Below are 19,791 nucleotides of genomic sequence, written 5' to 3' on the forward strand. Positions count from 1 at the left end.
AACTTGGAGGGAAAGCAAGAAACCCTAGCTAGCCGAGCTCCCCTATATAAAGAGCCTCAACGCAAAGAAGAAAGATCATCAGAAAATACGAGAACTACACCCTAGAATTCATAGCATAACGCACGAACTGTATTTCCTCCCGAATTATAGTGAAAATCTTGGTGGGATTCCGTCTCCCCCCGCGGTTGTTTCCCAAATTGGGTTTTCCGTGTCACCAAAATTGCTTGTGTTTTTTATTTACGTCGCACATTCAAATTAACATACAACAAACAATCAAATCATAATACGGACCTAACGCTAAGACCGCTTTAACCCTAAATTGGTAAAAATTTACCAAAACAGTAGTGTACAAACAAATTTTTCAATTTTTTTTTGATAATATTTGAAGCAACACACCGTGCAAATTTACACGGGTTTAAGATTAGTAGATAGATTTACAATGTACTCCAACCAAGTCTCTTTCTCACTCCCTTTTCCTTCATTATTGCCCTGAATTTCTCTGCCTCCTTCCACTCACCAGTGGAATCCAACATATTTGACAAGGCTATATAATAGCCATCATTTTCAGGATCTGCTTCGATAGCAAGACTAGCAATCCTTTTTCCGATTTCCACTTCATTGTGAAGTTTACAAGCACTTAACAAGGCTCCCCAAAGACCTCCATCAGGAGTCACCGGCATTGACATAACTACGTCTTCAGCTTCCTGCAAATTACCGGACTTACCAAGGAGATCCACAATACAAGTATAGTGTTTTATAGTGGGTTTCATGGAATAATCCTGCATTTTGTTCAAAAAATATTTTGCTTCCTTTGTAAGACCTGCATGACTGCAAGCCAGCAAAAGAGCTAGAAAGGTCAGTTCATTAGGCCTAATGCTGTTACATTCTTCCATTTTTTCAAAGACCTCAATCGCAGATCTTGCATCTCCATGCAAACCATAACAAGAGATCATTACGTTCCAGGAGATTACATCTCTTTCTTTCATGGAATCAAAGATCTCCCTTGACGTCTCAAGATGCCCACATTTCCCATACATGTCAATCAATGCCGTTTTAAGTGAGATAGTTAACTCAATTCCAACTGAGTTTACATAGTTGTGTATCTTCATTCCATGCTCTACGGAAGCTAAACGAGAGCAAGCTGATAACACGGTCACAAGAGTTGATGTATCTGGACTTGCTCCTTCTACAATCATTTCATCAAATGCAACCAATGCCTCAGCGAATTCTCCCTTGTGCACGAATGCTGAAATCAATGTGTTCCAAGTAACTTTGTCTCTCTGTATCCTTCCAAAGATGCTCATTGCAATGGCTAAGCCGCCACACTTTCCGTACATATCCAAAAGTGAATTCGACAAGGAAACATTATCATCGAGTAGGTTCTTGATGACATAACAATGCACAGATTTGCCGAGGTGGAGTATTCCCAACTGTGTACAAGATGTAATAACAGAAATTAAAATATTGAAATCACACTCAATCCGTCGGTGTAGCATTTCTCTGAACAGAAGCAAACACTTTCTGCCTACTCCAGCTTTTCCATATTCACAAACCATCAAGTTCCAAGTTTCAGAATTTTTTTCCTCTAATGTATCAAAGATTCTCTCTGCAATCGCCAATCTCCCAAATTTGCAATACATTGAGATCAATGCCCTCTGGACCACTTGATCTAAAAGAGATGTTGTTCTCATTATCAATCCATGAAATGCTTTTCCTTCACGAACCCAAATAGGGTCACCAAAGGACGAAAGCACACAAGCAATAACAATTTGATCAGGACATATGCCAGCATCTTGCATCTGCCAAAATAAGCTTAAGCATTTAGTTACAAACCCTGATTTTGCAAAAGCAGCAATGATTGACGTCCAACATATGAGATCCTTGTTTCCAAGTTGAGAGAAGGAATAACAAGATTCGGCAAGAGTACCCCATTTAGAATACATAGAAAAAACGGACGACTGAACACCATGGAAGTAGACATATCCAGTCTTAATAGCAAAGGCGTGTAAAGATTTCCCTTGTGGCAAAGCCCCTAAATTTGCACACGCTTGAAACCCTCCTTCTAAGCTCCTATTATTCGGCCTCTCACTATATTCTCGAGTCCTATGCATGAGACAAAAACATTCTAAACTTGCGTGACTCTGACCATTTTGCAAATAACCAATGAGAAGCGCAGTCCAAGCAACGACATCTCTGAGGCGCATTTCATCAAACATCTTACGGGCATCGAGCATAGAGCGAGATTTAGAGTAAAAATAGATAAAAGAAGAGGGTACAGCAGAATTGCGATGTAAAAGACCAAACTTGAGAGCCAAGGCATGAATGGTTAGACCGTAATGAAAAGACTCCAAGTTGACAGAAGCGGTAACGACGATGGGAATGGTAAAATGGGTAGGAGGGGTATTGGAAAGGCGCATAAGTCGGAAAAAGTGAAGAGAATGAGGAAAAAGGGAATTGTAAAAGTGTGCTTGAATGAGAGAATTCCAAAGAAAAGGGTCTTTATGAAGCAGAGAATTGAAAACAAGAGTGGAAAAATGGGGTTTGAAAAGAGAAGAGTATCTGGAAATGAGTTTAGAAGCAAAGAAGAGATTGTTGTGATTACCAGTGAGAATAATGAAAGCGTGTGATTCAAGGAGAGATGACAAGTTTAAAGAGTGATGATTACTGAGAAACCAGTTTAAGTGACTGTTAATGTAGTACGATGACGATGACGATGATGATCTCCTGAAGAGGAGGAGGGGGGAACTTGGCTTTAATTTAAGCACAATAGACATTCGTGTTTTTACTATCTTCATCATTTGCGACTACTCCATACTGTCTACTATAATGTCATAGCTTACATTTGGATTGTTTTGCTTCCAGGTTTTCCTCTTCTTAATACCCAACTACTTTTTTGTCTACCTCTTTCTCTTCAAAAACCCTTCATCCAAACAAAGACGTTTCCGGAAAGAGAAAGGGAATGTAAATCTTTCATTCCTTACAACTTCTTTGCTTGCTTCATTTTCTTACTCTCTTTAACTCCACATCACTACCACCTCACAACCCAAGTCGTCACCACCTTTCGAAATTATACTCCGTAATGAACCAAAAAAAAAAAAAAAATTGGGTGGGTTGTCCCTAAAACACTAGATCTGGTGTTTTGGGAGGTAGGGGAGGGGATTCCAAAGGGTAGTAGTGGATTTTTTAGAGTCTTCGAGGTGTTTAGGCTTTGGGGGAGAGGATTCCATAAAATAAATAGAAAACTTGGATGAATCTTTATGATCAAGGATTTGGATATGACTTAAATAAAGCACAAAGCCAATGTTTAGGCTTAAGAGTTTATCCAAGCACTCAGCAATCGATTCACTCAAACTCCAAGTACAAAGTATTCTCAAGCACACAGCCAAGAGAAGAAGGAAACTAGGTTTCTCTTTTAATCATAAACTCAATCTTGAATATTACAAGGATAGGTGTTTGGCTTACAAATAGTACAAGGACAACGGCTAAAAAACTCTTACACACTCTGAAAATAAAAGGCTAGAAAACAATAAAGCATAAAGTAGGACTCAATAAGACAATCTTCCTTGTTTGCTTGCTCTTGTTTTATTGAATAAGTGGTGAACTTCCTTGCTGAGTTTTCTGAGCCAAACTGGAGTAGAAAGAGTCCCAAAAGACTCCACAAGAATTCCCTTGAGCTTGCTTGACCAAAAGAGGAAGATTGAAAGCGACATTGCACCTACTCTCCAAAGGGGCTCAATCCGGATAGCTGGAAAGGATCCTTAAGCTACTTTTTGATACATTCATTTTTTGGACCAAAGACCCTAGACGAAGTTGCTCTAAACTCTCTATAATATCCAGATTGGTCGTCGGTTTCATGATTTAAGCACTTGAGGAGGCCCTAGATCTCAAATTAGATGGAGGACCAAAACCAGGTGAGATTTAGTCTGTTTTAGTAACTCCGGTTGCAATTAGGTGGTTTGTCGATGAGAAAACAGCGGTGGGCCGCCTGCGACTCCCCTAGTGGCGGTCTTAGTGTGGGTAGCAGTGGTAGGAGGTGCGTGATAACAATGGAGGTGGTGGATGTTATTCTTCATAGTGACAATTCCCTTACCCTTTAATATCCAACCAAATAATTAAGGATATTTGGGGTAATCCCTTTCCATTCCTTTTCTTTCCCTTTCTAGATTTCATTTCCTTCCCCTTTCCGAACCAAACGCCCCCTAAATGTATATGAATCGATTGATCAACATAACAAAGTTGGACATAAACGGCCTACATAACTAAAGGGCAGACCATAAGAACAATGAATGCATTTCCCTCCTTTATCAATAAATAACTGAGTAAAATTGACATGAAAGAAAGAGGGTCGCATGTATAAATACAGATCACATATCTTCTCTCATCCTACTAATGCAAATCACAGATGTTCATTTAAATTATACTCCGTAATGAACCATAACAAAAAAAAAAGAAAAAAAAAAGCAGAAACCCCAGCAGTTCTTCCATATCCTGATATTTCCACCTTTTTTTTCTAAGCTTAAAAGGTAAGAAAATGATAATTATCATAGTTACACGGTTAACCGAAACAACCTTTCACTTTTGCCAATTCTCCTGAAATCTCTCCATTCATTAATCAGAGGTCATAGGTTGAGCAATGCAGCACCTGAAACGCGCCTTGCGGACAGTGGTCATGATCTCGGTCTCTGCAAACTCGAGCATCTTGACAACGTCTGAGAAAGGCGGACGCACATCAGGGTTTGGATCCCAACAACGAGACATGATCTCACCAAGAACAGGCAGGCAATCTGGGGGGATTATTGGGCGGACACCCTTGTTCACGACAGCAAATGCTGCCTGGACAGCTGTCATGTTCTGGAAAGGGAGCATTCCCGTTATCAGTTCCCACAGAACAATTCCAAAACTGTACACGTCGACCTTTTGTGTGTAGGGCCTATGCTGGATCATTTCCCTGGGAATGACAAAGAATGCAAGGATCAAGTGGCCTCCAAATAACATGTAGAAAGAAAAGGGAGCAACGTCGTCTTCTAAATTTGTACATAAAGAGTGTAAAGAGTAGAGCATAGTCAACTAGCTTAGGTGGTCAAATAAGGAGTGGTTATCATGAGTTCATGACCTACATTTGAAATCACTATCAAAATTGTGCTTGCGACTCTTTTTACACCAAAAAACTAAATAGAAAAAAAAAAAAAAAAAAAAAAAAAAAAAAAAAAAAGCAGAAAGCAATATACAAGGTGTCTCTCAACCATTACCTGAGATTTTAAATCTCCTCGAGTCATTAACAACCATTATCTGTTCATTTGGATCTTTGAGCAGAGAAATCTACCAATATTTGCAAGTGCAGAAACTAAGTCCCTCTCTCATTCCTTAATTTGGCCTTCAATCAGTTCTATCTAGAGTTGACAAACAATGACGCGGCCCGAAAAATTGACGCGAACCCGACACGAAATAACGGATTTAATGACCCACTTATGCAAGTGGGTTGACACGACCACGACACGAGATTTAATTGGGTTGAGTTTGGGTTGAACTCTCTAAACACGAAACCGACATGATTAACGCATTTATTAAATTAACTCTAAATTATTTTAATCCCACGTCACATAAATATATTTACACTTTTCAAGCACCAACATGACACTAATGGGGTCAACACGAACACAGCACAAAATAGGTACTGTGACAAAACAATATCATACGACAGTTACGTTACACAAGAAAGACCACCAAACAGTTTGTCATACTACCAGATCCTATCCTCTCCAGTTAGCTAACCAGCACCTCATTTGAACAGAATATTTGATACTACTTACCAATCACCCAAGCCATTACACAATGCAAGAATATGCCCACACGAAACAAATCATCGAGCATTACAACAAATGATTATGAGTAGACTTGTCAAACGGGGTCATTATTGTGGGTGCAGGTCATGTGGATGCGGGTCAAGTTATGCAAGTATCTTTGCATTTGGATCGGGTTGGACCATTCTGCGTTCGGGAAATTTAGGGGTGTTATATTCAACCATTTAGGGGTAAGGGTGAGTTCGAGCGCAGCAAAACACGAGTATGACCTACTGAATCTGAGATTTGTATCATATCCTGGTTTACTCCGGTACAGGTCCGCTGGGGTAGGTTAAGGCGTTGAGCCAAGTCTACTTGAGAGAATTTGAATACGTTAATTTTAGAGTCTAAGACATAAGACTATAATTCCCATTAACACGCTCAAGAAAAATGAAGAGAAGAGAAGCAGATACTCGTACTGTTTTAACAAAATTAAATAATTTCCACAAAATTCATTTGAACCAGGTTGGTGGAAGAGCATGCTCCTAGGTTCCAGCAAGCATATTAGAACTGATAAATTACATTGACTAAATCAGAGCAATAACACAACGCAGGGCTACATGGCAAGTTCATTAGGTTTGCAAAAGATGATTCTTCCACCTTAAAAAGAAGTATTAAACAAACAGTAAGGAAACATGTCCATTCACTGTCTTTAGGTCGTTATCCTAAGCATTCCACCCGCGGCAACCTAAACACTGTCAGACTGATACAAAATCACAGGAAAGTTACATGAGATTTGGAAGAGAGAGAGTATTTGATTGGAGCTACCATAAACACTAACAGAAAGCCTTCTTGCATAAAGCTTTAAACAATTGGCTAGCAATACTACCACCGTACAACAGCCAGTATGCACGGTGATTTTAAATATGAAACCTCGTTTACAACTGCACGCAAGTGAACTATAAATGTTGAACACATTAACTAAATGACATTAACTTTCAGTCAAAACATTTAGCCCCCACAAAGACCGACTCCACAAACTAATCTGCAACAGAATAACTAGACCTGCTATCTATAATGAGTTTTATGAAGCCATCTAAAACAGAAAAGTAGAGGTTGTTTCATTTCTTGTAAATAAAACACTCTAGTTACAAGGAAAAAACTAAATGCCATACAAAGAAGTCTAAGTTGAAAATACTGTAGTAATAGTAGTAGAAGTATGCAGCTCAAACAATCAAATAAACTAAAGCAAGAACAAGCTTGATATCCAGCATATATGAAAGCATGAAGTGTGAAAAAGACCGTAAACAAACATAAATGAAGAGAAAGAATCTTACGGAGCCATCCAACGGTAAGTGCCAGTTTCTGGAGTCATTCCTTCAGTCTGGACCTCGATCCTAGCAACTCCAAAGTCGGCAATTTTGATAGACTTATCAGCAAAAATCAAAAGGTTGTCAGATTTTAAATCCCTGTGAATCAATCCAAGTCCATGGACATACTCCATCCCTCTAGCCACATCTAGAGCTTGCTTAACGGCTAATTTCAAAGGAACTGAACGGTTATGCCTCTTTGTCAAGAACTGACGAACTGAACCACCCTTGGCATATTCAGTAACAATGCACCAGACCATGGGTTTACGACAAGATCCGATAAACCTGACTATATTTGGATGCCTTAGAGTGGCAAGCATCATAACTTCTTGCTGAAACTGTTGCTCCATTAGCTTGGCCCTCTCCTGATCATTCTCGGGCCTCTCCAAAATTTTAATAGCAACCTCCTCGCCTTCGTAAGTTCCTCTATAAAGCTTCCCAAAAGCACCTTGAGCAAATGCATCACCCATATAAAGCTTCCTCAAATCAATGGTCCACTCCTCAAAATTTTTGAGACCTTGAGTTGGGAAATTAGGATCCATAAGAGCTTGAGCAAGTGCATCATCACTTAAATTATGAGAACCCCTTCCCTTATGATTAACACTCCCGGCATCGGAATAGTTATTGTTGACGCGTTTCAATCCTGGGTGATCCAACATACGAGCAAGGGAATCGTTAGAAGCCACGCTGCTGTTATCGACAGACATTGCAACAGAACCCCCGCCATTACTAGCTTGCAAGCTTGCAAAGCTGTCAATGGACATGTTGGAATTCTCACCAAGCTTGTGGTAGAAGTCGTAAAAATGGCCATCGGGGTTGTTTATGCCTATGATACCCGTAAATTTCGACGTCTCCAACATGTTGTCACGTCAGCCCCAAAGGTAAAAAGAATCAATCAACCACCTCAAATGTAACCCCTATAGTAAGTAAGCTGTCAATGAAGATTGTAGAAGAAGAAAGTAAATAAGTTATATGATGATTCAACAGGTGTAGATGAAAATGAAAAACAAACAAACAGCAGAAAATTGAGTAACTAGGAATCTAGTCTAGGGTTAGCGTAAATAAATAACAAAATTAAAGCAAACCCCACTTGAAGTTGTTGAAATTAGGAATTAATCAAAACCCTAGATGTTTCTGAATTTCTCCCAATTAAATGAATCACACTTGATACTTAATCATCCAACAAAGAGATATACAGCACAACAAATAAACCCTAAAAAATTACGATTAATAATTAAAGAAAAACAAGAAGAAACCTATTAAGTGGATCATACCTAGGAACTGAAAATGAAATTAGGGTAATCGAAACGTGAAATTAAATATCCAGACAAGAAGGAGAAAGAGAAATAGATATGGAATTTGATAATTGTAAGTGAAATGAAGAGAAGGGTGATAATTATGATTTAATTAATTGAAAATTGGGTGATGAAGAAGAAGAAGAAGAAAAGGACGACCTAGAGAGAGAAAGGGGAGGAAAACAAAGAGGACTAAAGTTTACGCTCCTCCTCTCTACCAACTGGTATACTAAACTAGCAGTAAAGCAGGACTACCAAGTACCCAAGTACTACTACCACTTGCTACTTGCTTCCTCACCCTCTTTTTCAAAATTTTTTTTTTTTTGATATTTTCTAGTGTGTCTTTAACTTTTTCATTTTCTAAGGTGTAGTTCTCGTTTCTTAGAAAAAAACTTTGACCGACAATAATTCTCTATTACGAGTTCAGAAAACGGTAATTTATTTTTTTAAACCAATTATCTCGATAAGGCCTTGAATTTGAAAAAACAATTCATCGCTTTTTGAATTCGTATCCGGTAGTTATGGTCGGTCAAAGCTTTTTTAACGAATAAACTTTGGCCGACCATAATTCCCGACTACGAGTTGAGACGTCGGTGAATTCTTTTTCAAACTGAAGACCTCTTAAAGACGGTCGATTTGAAAAAAAAAAAAAATTATCGTATTCTGAACTTGTAGCTAAGAGTTATTGACGGTCACGGTTTTTTGCAAGAAAAGAGGGGTACATCTTAGAAAACGAAAAAGTTCAGGGGTACACGAGAGAATATCTTTTTTCTTCCATACTTATTAAATCTCGTACATAATTTTATCATTTCTTACACAATTTTGGGTATTTTGGAGAGGTTTTCATTAAATTTAGGGGCACTAGTAATTTTTTCGAAAAACGTGGGGTATCATGTAAAAATTGAAAAACACGAAGGTAACATGTAGAAAAACAAAAAACAAAAAAAAATTATCTCACTTCTCTCCCTCTCAAAACCTAAATAATTCGTCAATAATTAGACAATTACAGAGATCTTAATTCGCACGTATAACAAGTAATTTCTCCGTTTTATCAACAATTTTATTAACACATCTTTTATTTGATTAAATGAATTTCCGGGCAAATGTGAGGAGCTACTACTCGAGTTAAGCGCCGAATTCGGGCCTCGATCTTGATTTTCTACTATTTTGACCACCAACCTGCTAAACGTTTACTAAATATCGTGACTTTCCTAATCTATCCCTCACTCTAAACCTCCCATATAGTAACATCTTTTTTTCAAGTACGACATTTCCGTCACCACAGCTTTAATTCCGCCACCAAATTCAAGGAATCGACGACAAGTAATCTAAACTAGTTTAATTTTTTAAAATTTTGTAATTAGTTAGTAGATTTAGATGGTTTACAATAGAATCGTTATTGTTAGAACGGATTAGCGATTATCGATTACCGCGCAAAAAATTAATCTAAGTCGGAAAATGATTTTTTTTCCGGACGAAAAACAAGACGAAGAAAATTTTCGTCCAGAGATAAAAATTCTTCATCCAGAAGGAAATTTTTTTCGTCCAGACCTAGGTGGAAATTTTTTTTTTCCCCGGACGAAAATATTTTCCGTCTGGACAAAATTTTTTTTCATCCAGGCCCTTTTTCGACATATTTTTTTTAAAAAAATATTATTAATTTCCGTCTTAATTTAGTTTGGGCGCGGGGATCAATAATCGCTAATCCGTTCGTCAAATCATAAACTTGAAACGTAAACATATCTCTTGAACATCGTTACTAACTTGATCGTTGTTACCGTCATTAGTCGATATGTTTAAAACCGTTTTAATCGAAAAGTTCGTAAATTAAATTACGATTTTTTTTCCGAAAAACCATCTTTTTTTGTTTTAGAGAGAGAGAGAGAAAGAGAAAGAGAGAGAGAGAGAGAGAGACAAGAGGGAGTTAATGGGGGGCAATATTGAAAAGATGTGTTAATTGTCGACGATAATTAGTAAAAGTGTCGACGATATTTAACACGACCGATTCGACCATTCGACAACTTGGGCAAATTAGCCACTTGTCCTACTCCATAAAGACCTAAAATCATGCTCCCTCCTAGTCTCTATTTTCTTTCATTTGTTTGTGGGCAAGGGTATTAAGGTGAGGAATAAAATAAGAGTAAAAGAGTTCGGTGGTGTTGGGTGATAGGAGAGAGGTATGAATAATTAGTAGTTAAATAAGGAATTGTGGGGCCAAAACATTAAGGAAAGTAATAAAATATGGGTAAAAGAGTTGGGTGGGGTTTGGTGATAGGAGAGAGGAATGAATAAAATAAGAGTAAAAGTTTCCAAAATAAGAAAGGAAAAGAAAACCTGAATAATGCGGTTTAGGAAATAGGGAAGAAAATAGTGAATATGAGGGACTATGTTTTGCTCCATTATGGGTTAAGGGCGGTGAGTTTTAAGTGAAAACCAATTAGGGATTTACTATAATATAGAATCGGAGGTATTGTATCAATGGTGTTACGACCTATTTGGTGTATTTTTAAATGTTGTGCATCGAGTTAGTTTCAATTGTCTCCCTCACATATCTAACCTTTTAGGCGATTGATATAAAATTATCAAGCCAATTTGTGTCCATCTCATCGCTCATCCCCGACGACCACCATGCACCAGCCCCGACCACCCTTCATCGCCATCCTTGACCCCCCTACATCGACCCTCCACCGCCATCTCTTACCACCATTCACTATAACACCCCTATTTAACCGGGAGCCTTTAGCAAGACATTCCCAGCTAAATAAGGCCGTTACCATCTCGGTTACTCGAGACAGTGAATAACAAAGTTAATAATACAAAGCTACTTTAAAAATAAATTACATCAATACTGATAAGACTATCTCAAACTGAATAATGTATAGTTTAAACCAGCTAATCGTTAATTGAGAGTTTACAACTGAACCAAATAAAATATCAATGTCTGACAACTAGCTAAGGGAAACGTGACAACCACTAGACTCGATCCAACTCTGCAACACACGTCCCGGCCCCATCGCAGCACACAGCAACAACAACTAATCTGTACCTGCTAACTTAACTGCTCCCCATTCAATCGGGAATATCAATTGGATCATAACAAGTCACCAATAGAAAAGGTTAGGTGACAATTTTGACAGAAGACACACACTTTGTTAACCAAGGGCTGAGTAGGGAAAGACAACAGTATAAGGATGTAAGAACATCGACAGCATACACATAACAGAAGATACAACAGGATAAATAAATATACAAAGCAACAAGGTATCCGGTCTCCCGTCTTATACGAGCCAACTGGTCACCAATAGCGCAACTCCCTTAACATCGCGCCCACTCTCGTGACATGGCACAACTCCCTGAACATTTTGCCCACATCACCATGGTACAACTCTCTTAACACCGTATCGTCTCAACACATTGGCACAACTCCCCGAACACCGTGCCTCATCATCACCTTGGCCACAATCACAATCATAACAATAATAACAATAATATGCTTAAACCTTCTCATGCATTAAGCAGCAACTATAGTCATCTTATCAACCGTCTTAAATAACAATTATGTACATAACAATAAATTACAGATTAAGTGGTTATATCCCTACCTTTTCAGCAAAGCTTCACAAATCTTGCCTAACAAGCAGTACTAGAAGTGTTCCTCGACAAATCTAATGCCTACAACAAACATACAATACATCTAATTACCACTACAACAATTGTATTACAACAATTACAATTGTACTACAGCAATCAGGTACAAAGAAACCGCAAATATATTATACAATAGAGAAGTTTAAACAATTCACGCTGGATCGTCTAATTTTTTTGCTCACATCTAAGTGCATTATTATAGTTTGGAGCTGTTGTTGGGCTGGACCAGTTGATTAATCTTTATAAGCTTCAGCAAAATTATCATGGATTGTTTTTTTTTTTTTTTTTTTTTTTTGGCAGCTGTAAATAAAGGTTTACCTAACTATCCATCGCCTTACATGCAAGACGATGGGCATTGTGATTTAAAAGCCTAGGGACATAACTAAAAGCTAAGCAATGAAAATAAGAAAAACAATCAGCAATCTCCTCTAAGATAGTCTTTATAATAAGGTGACGTCTCTCCAATCCTGCAAGCTGCAAAATCAAAGATAAGCAATCCGATGAAATCTCCAAATGACGCAAACCCCTTTCACAAGCCCATCGAAGCACTAAGAGCACACCAAGACCTTCAGCTTGCAAAGCAGATTCCGCCATAATTTTCTTTTCCATGCTATGGAAAATGTAACCATTTTCAGACATAGCAATCCACCCCACACCTGCCTTGTCAAAACCCTTCCAACCCGCATCCACCATCACTCGCACATAACGACAATCACCAATCCGACCCACGACACAAATTGGATTACTATTACGAACCCAATTAGCGTTATCCCTTGCTAAAGATGTTGAGTTTCCTTCCAAGGCACAAGCACCCTTTTTTACTTCCTTAATAGCTTGAATCCCAGTACTTACAATTTGTGACCAATGGTTAAAAAACATTAAAGGATGAAAATCCGCACCTTGGAAAAGAATTTGATTGCGTGTACTCCATATGCACCAAAGTGTGGCAAGAAACCGGATTTGTTGTTCCTCACGCTCCGCCGATTTTTCCAGGTATACCATCCAATCAATAATCCAGGAGTCAATTTGCAAAAAAGAAGTCTGATTCGTGCGAATGCCAAGTTCAGAACCTGCCCACAATCTTCGGGACACAGGACAGTCCCTAAATAAGTGCTCCATAGATTCTATTGCCATCTCTCTCCCTTTACAAAGCTTACAACTTGGATCAATCTCAATATTCCGCTTCACGAAATTAATACCCACAGAGAGAGTATTAGTAAGAATCCTCCAAAGTAGAATTTTCCAGGTTGGTGGCCCCGGCAACTTCCATAATTTTTGTCTACAAAAATTCAACCCAACACGACTGAGCCGTTCCTTATCCTTCACTGATCCTCTCCTTAACATAAAATTATGAAAGAGGATCCCATAACCACTCTTAACACTATATTGGCCATCACTATTATGTAACCAATAAACTTCATCTGATGTTTGTGATCGACAAATGGGCTTAGCTAGAATAGCTTTTACACTATCATCCACCAAGAAAGTATGGAGAAGATCTTCATTCCATTTTATTTCCCCGCCCGGACCATTTATCTGCAAGTCCTTAACCATCAAGTACTGAAGCCCAACACGGTCAATTCCCAGACAATCATCCTTTGGTTCCGGATAATCTCCATTCACCCATTTGTTAGTCCATACATTCATCTCAGAATCCAAACCCGGTTTCCACCCGATTTGGTTTCGCACAAAAATCAGACCATGAAGAATACTTCTAGCACCCCATGATAAGTTGTTACCATTTTGAATTACCCAATCATCCTTCAAAACTTCTTCTCCCAATAATTTTTTCCGAAAAATGCGTGCAAAGAAAGATTGATCACCAGATATAATTCTCCATGCATGCTTCCCTAGCATTGCTTGATTAAGACACTCAATATTCCTAATGCCAAGGCCGCCCTCCCTTTTCGGTAAACTAAGAAACTTCTGACTACACCAATGGATCGTTCTCCCCAATCTAACACCCGCCCACCAAAAATGTGATAATAAAGAATTAATCTTATTAGTCACACTTACCGGTATTTTGAAAACCGATAGAAAGTAATTAGAGATATTTGATAGGACAGATGTGATTAGAGTTAACCTTCCCGCTGAAGTCAAGAAGATCCCATTCCATGAAGAGATTCGCTTCATAACAATATCAATAAGTCCTCTGAAAAGTTCCCTCTTCGATCCTTGTAACTCAGTTGGTAACCCCAGATACTTTCCCAAATCCTTGGTTCCTTTTACTCGCAAATTCCGCATTCCACAACGTGCCCGTTCAAGTGTTGTATCATGGATTGTTGTTATTGCCTTTGCTTATAATTTAAACTTGTTCAATTGTTGGATCATCTGCTTTCTTTGAGAAGCTTATGTCAGAACCGGACATTGATAGCTTATGTAAGAACGTTTCATATAATAGCCAAGAACATCCACACTACCAACCTTCTGTTGGAGTAGATGTCCTTCTCAATAGTGCGTTTACATAATAAATCTTGTAAAAGGAATATCAGGGATTTATTTTATACTTGTTAGTTGATCAACGTATATCGGTAACGCTCAGCTGACTAGACTTTGACGTTACTGTCGTTTGACGGCGATGGTCAACTGATCCCTTTTGGTCACACCTATAGGATAATGCTCAAATGGAAAAACTGATTATTTGTATAGGATACAATTTAATTAAGTTCCTTGTAAAATTGACATTTAATTAGTCAAGTGAATGTATTATTTGATGGCGAGTTACGAACTCGGGCCAAGGGAATTTATTAATTAATAAATGTAAGATGGAATTTAGTAATTAATAGTTAATTGACTAAAATTGCTACGGTATGTGTGTATATTATGAGGCGGAGGTAATTAGCTATTTAAACTTACAAGAGGTTATAAAATTAGTGATGCGAGAGCATTAGAGTACAATGAAAATGAAGTCGAAATGTGTCCCAAATATTTTGAAGGATTAAAATAAGCTCTAGTTTAGTGAAACGATAACATGGGAGAATAATGATTAGGAGCTGGCAACACGGTTTCCAAGGATGGTCAACACGCTGCTGGTCAACACGCTGCTATTACTTGGTCGTCAAGTTACTTAAAGCGCAAGGAATTGGAGCTATTGCAAACGGTTTCCAAAACCGTGTAATAGTTGGTGGTGATTATATGATCATCTTAGTTTCCTTATTTTATTTAGCTAATAAATTTAAGGTAGTATTGTTTATTTCCTAATCTTAGCAAGTTTGTAATAAGGCAATTTTGCCATCATAGAGTCAGTTTCTATAAGTTGTCTTAGTCGAGTTTAGGAAAGGTATTTCGGTCAGTTTAAGGAGTGTTAAAAGTCGGTTTATTTAAATATAAATAGGGGTCATTGTAATCAGTTTTATTCATCCAAGTTTCAAAATTAATACAAGTATTTCTTGTCGTGTGCTTATTGCTTGCGAGTTATAACTTTCCTATTTATTTCTTACGAGGGAGAGATTTGAGTGTGAGTCAATCCTTGCGAGGTGAGAGTCATACAACCGAGTCGTGTGTAATATTGAGTTCCTTGCGAGGGAGGAGAGTTTATTCACGTCATATCCTTTAAATTTTCGTCCAATATCATACAAAAACCAAAAATAAACAGTTATATTCCGCTGCCAGTTGATGCGACCATAATTGGCGCATATTTAGCCCCCGAATTACCATTGTTTCCATGCTTTTTAGTGCCTATTTGGGTCATTTCTTATCTTTAGTTCTTTGTTTTGCATATTCTTTGAGATTTTGATCCCTTGGTAGGAAAGGAGTAAGAATCTTGCATTTTCATGGCAAAACGAGGCTAAATTGATTGTATTCAATGACCAAGCATCAAGGAGAGACAAGACTAGAAGGCCTTTGTACATATTATAGTAGAAGAGCATTGTTGAGAAAAGGATCCTTGAGTCCCCAAGGAAATCCCCAAGGAATTCATGAAGAAAAGAAGAAGAAAAGCTGCTGCCAGACAATCCGAACGGATTGTACACAATCCGTCCGTCCGCCCTCGCCAATCCGAGCGTCCCTCAAAGGAATCCGCTCGGATTCCACCTCGCCAATCCGAGCGTCTTGACCAAGAATCCGCTCGGATTCTCCAGCCCAGATCCGGCCGTCCCGACTCCCATCCGCACGGATTTCAGTACAACACGTTTTCGTTCTTCAAGCCACGATAAGAGAAGCCCTTCTCTCGGACAATACCGGAGTCTCCTTGCTCAACTTAAAAAGTGTAATTACTAGTTTAGCCCTCAGTTAACCCTAATGCATCCTCCCTAATTTTCACTATAAATACCCCATTAGTCTAATTAGAGGAGCATGTTCTTCTTATCAATAATTAGTGTAGTTAATATAAATCAAATCTCTCTTCAATATTGTAATCAAATATTACTCAAGTTTTAATTCAAGTTTTAGTTCTTTAATCTCTCTCTTGTTCTTCCTTTATTTTGGGTAATTAGAAGATTATTGGGTTTATTGGGAGATTGACAACCTTCCATCAATCATCAAGTTCTTCTATTATTCTTTGCATCTTTATTATTGGAATCATTAGTAGGTATAATCTCTTAATCCCTTTTTAATTATTGCTAATTACTTTCATTTATTCATCATGTTTCATTATGTTAGTATGATTGACAACCTTTCTAGCATGATCAATATGATAATGAGTGAGTAGTCTCTTAGCTAGGGTTTAATGGGTGATTAGGGGAAACCAACATGGGGAATGATTCATGCTTAAATTAATGTGCTTTCATATCTTATTTGCTTGCTTGTTTTGATCTTAATACATGCACATGTTATATTTGATGAAATGCTAAGCCTATGAATCCTTGTATTTACTATCATCTTCTATCCTTTCAACTTGACTTGTAAGACATAACCCAACTCGAGTCTTGTTAGACCATGCATGTGTTGAGTAGGAAAGATTAAGTCGACTTGTAGGTGTTGTACAATCTAATCGATTCGGCTCCGGGACCCAAACTTTACTAGGATTGTAAGATATAACCCAGCTCAATCCATCACAACAATAATTGCTTGCTTATAATTTGAGAACATGTTTGTATGATCATATCCCATGAATCCCCTATGAACCCATGACACCCTAGTGCCTTTAATCAATTGTTTACACCCCTTATTTTATTCATCTTGCTAGTTTATCTTCATTGTTATTTTAGTTTAGTAACCTTCTACATCAACCAAATTTGTGACACCCCTAGACACTACTAGTTACAATAGAATTCTCATTTCAATACCCGTCCCTTGGGATCCGACCTTTACTTGCCTCTTTACTAATTGTAGAGTTGCTCGTGGAGTATAAATTGTGTTTTGTATCGACCATTGACCAACGACCACATATGCTTAATTGTGAACACCAAATGGATCCGATCAAAAATGGCGCCGTTGCCGGGGACGGTGTTTAATTGATTTAAGATTTCTTTTATTGTTTTTAGTTGTGTCTTTTTCACCTTGGGGAAGTAAAACTCCTCAAGGTTTGTTCTAATTGTTTTCGAGTTGTTTGATATTTTGCATGTCTAGAAGGTTACAAAGAAATTTGTTACCTTTTGACCTTGAAATCGAAAGAACCTTGACGAATAATAGGAGACTTGTTAGGAGGAATTTGGGAGGTGTTGGTGAAGTTGTTCAACCCACTAGTGAGTTTGTCAATCCTTTCGCAATAGAAGGAGAAGAGAACCCATTAAACAATACCACACAAAATCCACCTACAATGCCTAAATTCTCGTCACACTCTATACCCACCGAGGAGGATCTACCAAATGGTACTCCTACACCACAACATCTCACCGGAAACTTTATTGCCAAGTCCGCCTTCATCCAACTAGTTGAGAGGAGCCAATTCGGGGGAATGCCTAGTGAGGACCCTCATTCTCATATGGAAACCTTTTGCGATTATTGTGAAGCTATCTCTCAAACGGGCGTGACTCAAGACCAAATAAGATGGGTCTTATTTCCTTTTTCGTTAATCGGCACCGCAAAGCAATGGTTGAAGGGCCTTGATAAGGCCACCCTTGGAATAGATTCTTGGAAAAAGCTAGCTCTAGCTTTCTACAAAAATTCTACCCACCGGAAAAGACTAACATGCTAAGAGCTCAAATTACGGGTTTTAAGCAAAGGGATGAAGAATCTTTGTATGAAGCTTGGGAGCGGTTCAAAGGTATTTGTCGCTCATGTCCTCACCATGGACTTAGCGAATGGTTTTTAGTGCAACAATTTTGGAATGGTTTATATGAAGATTCAAGGAACATTCTCAATATGGGATCAAATGGAATGTTCACCGAAGTTGATGACAATCAAACATGGAACAAGATTGAGGAAATGGCGGTCCATAATTCACAATATAGTAGGCCTCGCAAGGCTACTAGAGGAGGAAAGTATGAAGTGGACACCGTTACTCAATTAGGTGCTCAACTTAGTGCTCACATTGACACAATCAACTTGAAGTTTGAACAAGCTATGGCTAGGCTTGAGGAAAAATCAAAAACATCAAAGCATCATGTCAATGCCATGACGGCATCCTCATCAATCCCAAGCGGGATATGTGAGAATTGTGGAACCTTGGGTCATGACTCAAGTGAATGTAGGGGAACAACCGAACAAGTTAATGCTTTCCAAGCTTACAAAAGTGGTACCCCTTATTCAAATTTTTACAATGAAAACACCAAGTTCCATCCAAATCTCTCATACAAAAGCCAAAATGTTCAAAACCCTCAAACAACATACACTCCACCACCCATGAGAAATCAAAATCAAAGACCCTTTTACAATCAAAACCAAGGTTACCAAAATCAAAATCCATACAATCACCAAAATGACCAAGGTTTTGATGTCCAAAAAGCGGTCCTCCAAATGCAAAAGAATCAACAAGAATTTTTCACTCAAATGCAAAAAGATAGCCAAGCAAAAGACACCACCATCAACAACATTCTAGCTCACACCAAGATGTTGGAAACACAATTGACTCAACTAGCATCTTCAAGCTCACAAAGACAAAAGGGGCAATTACCACCTCAAAGTAATCCCCCTAGACATGAAACGGTTAGTGCCATTCACTTGAGAAGTGGTACAAGATATGAAGCACCAAAGGAGTAAGTTGAGAATGAAGTTGTGAAAGCTAGTGAAAATGAAGTTGTTGTGCAAAGTCCCAAAGAAGGGGAATCATCAAAAGAAGAAAGTTCAAAGAAAAATGAAGACAAAGCCAAAGAGAAGGAGCCCATTGTGGTTAGACTTCCTTTTCCAAGTCGTCAAGCCAAGCCCAAATTTGATGATCAACTTGGAAAGTTCATGGAAATTGTGAAGAACTTAGAAGTCTCAATTCCTTTCACGGAATTAATCAATCACGTTCCGGCCTATGCAAAGTACATGAAAGATATCCTCACAAAGAAGAAGTCGATCCGGAAACTTGAGACTATCGCCTTCACTAAGGTGAGTAGTGCAATACTTCAAGGGAGTTCACCTCCAAAGTTAAAGGATCCGGGAAGCTTCTCAATACCGTGTACCATTGGCAACACAACGATCAACAAAGCCTTATGTGATCTAGGGGCTAGTGTGAGTGTCATGCCGTACTCGGTAAGTAAAAGGTTGGGAATGGGAGAGCTTAAGTGCACCAATATCACTCTTCAAATGGCCGATAGATCGACGAAGACACCATTAGGGATATGGGAAGATGTCCCCGTGCGAATTGGGAAGTTTTTCATCCCGGTGGACTTT

General features: G+C 38.4%; 2 protein-coding genes and 1 non-coding gene across 4 annotated transcripts; all 3 read right to left on the minus strand.

Moving 5' to 3' along the window:
* Positions 1–347: 347 nt before the first annotated feature.
* On the minus strand, positions 348–3,614 carry LOC141600099 (pentatricopeptide repeat-containing protein At4g39952, mitochondrial). Its single transcript, XM_074420285.1, has one exon. It carries the CDS (start codon positions 2,796–2,798, stop codon positions 435–437), a length of 2,364 nt encoding a protein of 787 aa, XP_074276386.1. The 5' UTR covers positions 2,799–3,614; the 3' UTR covers positions 348–434.
* Positions 3,615–4,274: 660 nt separating this feature from the next.
* LOC141600100 (serine/threonine-protein kinase STY13-like) lies at positions 4,275–8,687 on the minus strand. 2 transcript variants are annotated; one of them, XM_074420286.1, is made up of 3 exons: positions 8,425–8,687; positions 7,118–8,081; positions 4,275–4,948 (listed from the first exon to the last, which is right to left on the minus strand). In XM_074420286.1, exons 2-3 carry the CDS (start codon positions 8,008–8,010, stop codon positions 4,609–4,611), a joined length of 1,233 nt encoding a protein of 410 aa, XP_074276387.1. In that variant the 5' UTR covers positions 8,011–8,081; positions 8,425–8,687; the 3' UTR covers positions 4,275–4,608. The 2 variants fall into 2 exon arrangements, with proteins under 2 accessions (XP_074276387.1, XP_074276388.1); XM_074420287.1 differs by having other exon boundaries at positions 7,118–8,067; positions 8,425–8,673.
* A 9,475-nt stretch (positions 8,688–18,162) lies between these two features.
* Positions 18,163–18,269, minus strand: LOC141602816 (small nucleolar RNA R71). Its single transcript, XR_012524724.1, has one exon. It is a non-coding gene; the product is annotated as a small nucleolar RNA R71 (small nucleolar RNA).
* Positions 18,270–19,791: the final 1,522 nt, after the last annotated feature.

The sequence above is a fragment of the Silene latifolia genome, chromosome 9 (genome assembly GCF_048544455.1).
Source record: "Silene latifolia isolate original U9 population chromosome 9, ASM4854445v1, whole genome shotgun sequence".
Classification (NCBI taxonomy): Eukaryota; Viridiplantae; Streptophyta; class Magnoliopsida; order Caryophyllales; family Caryophyllaceae; genus Silene; species Silene latifolia.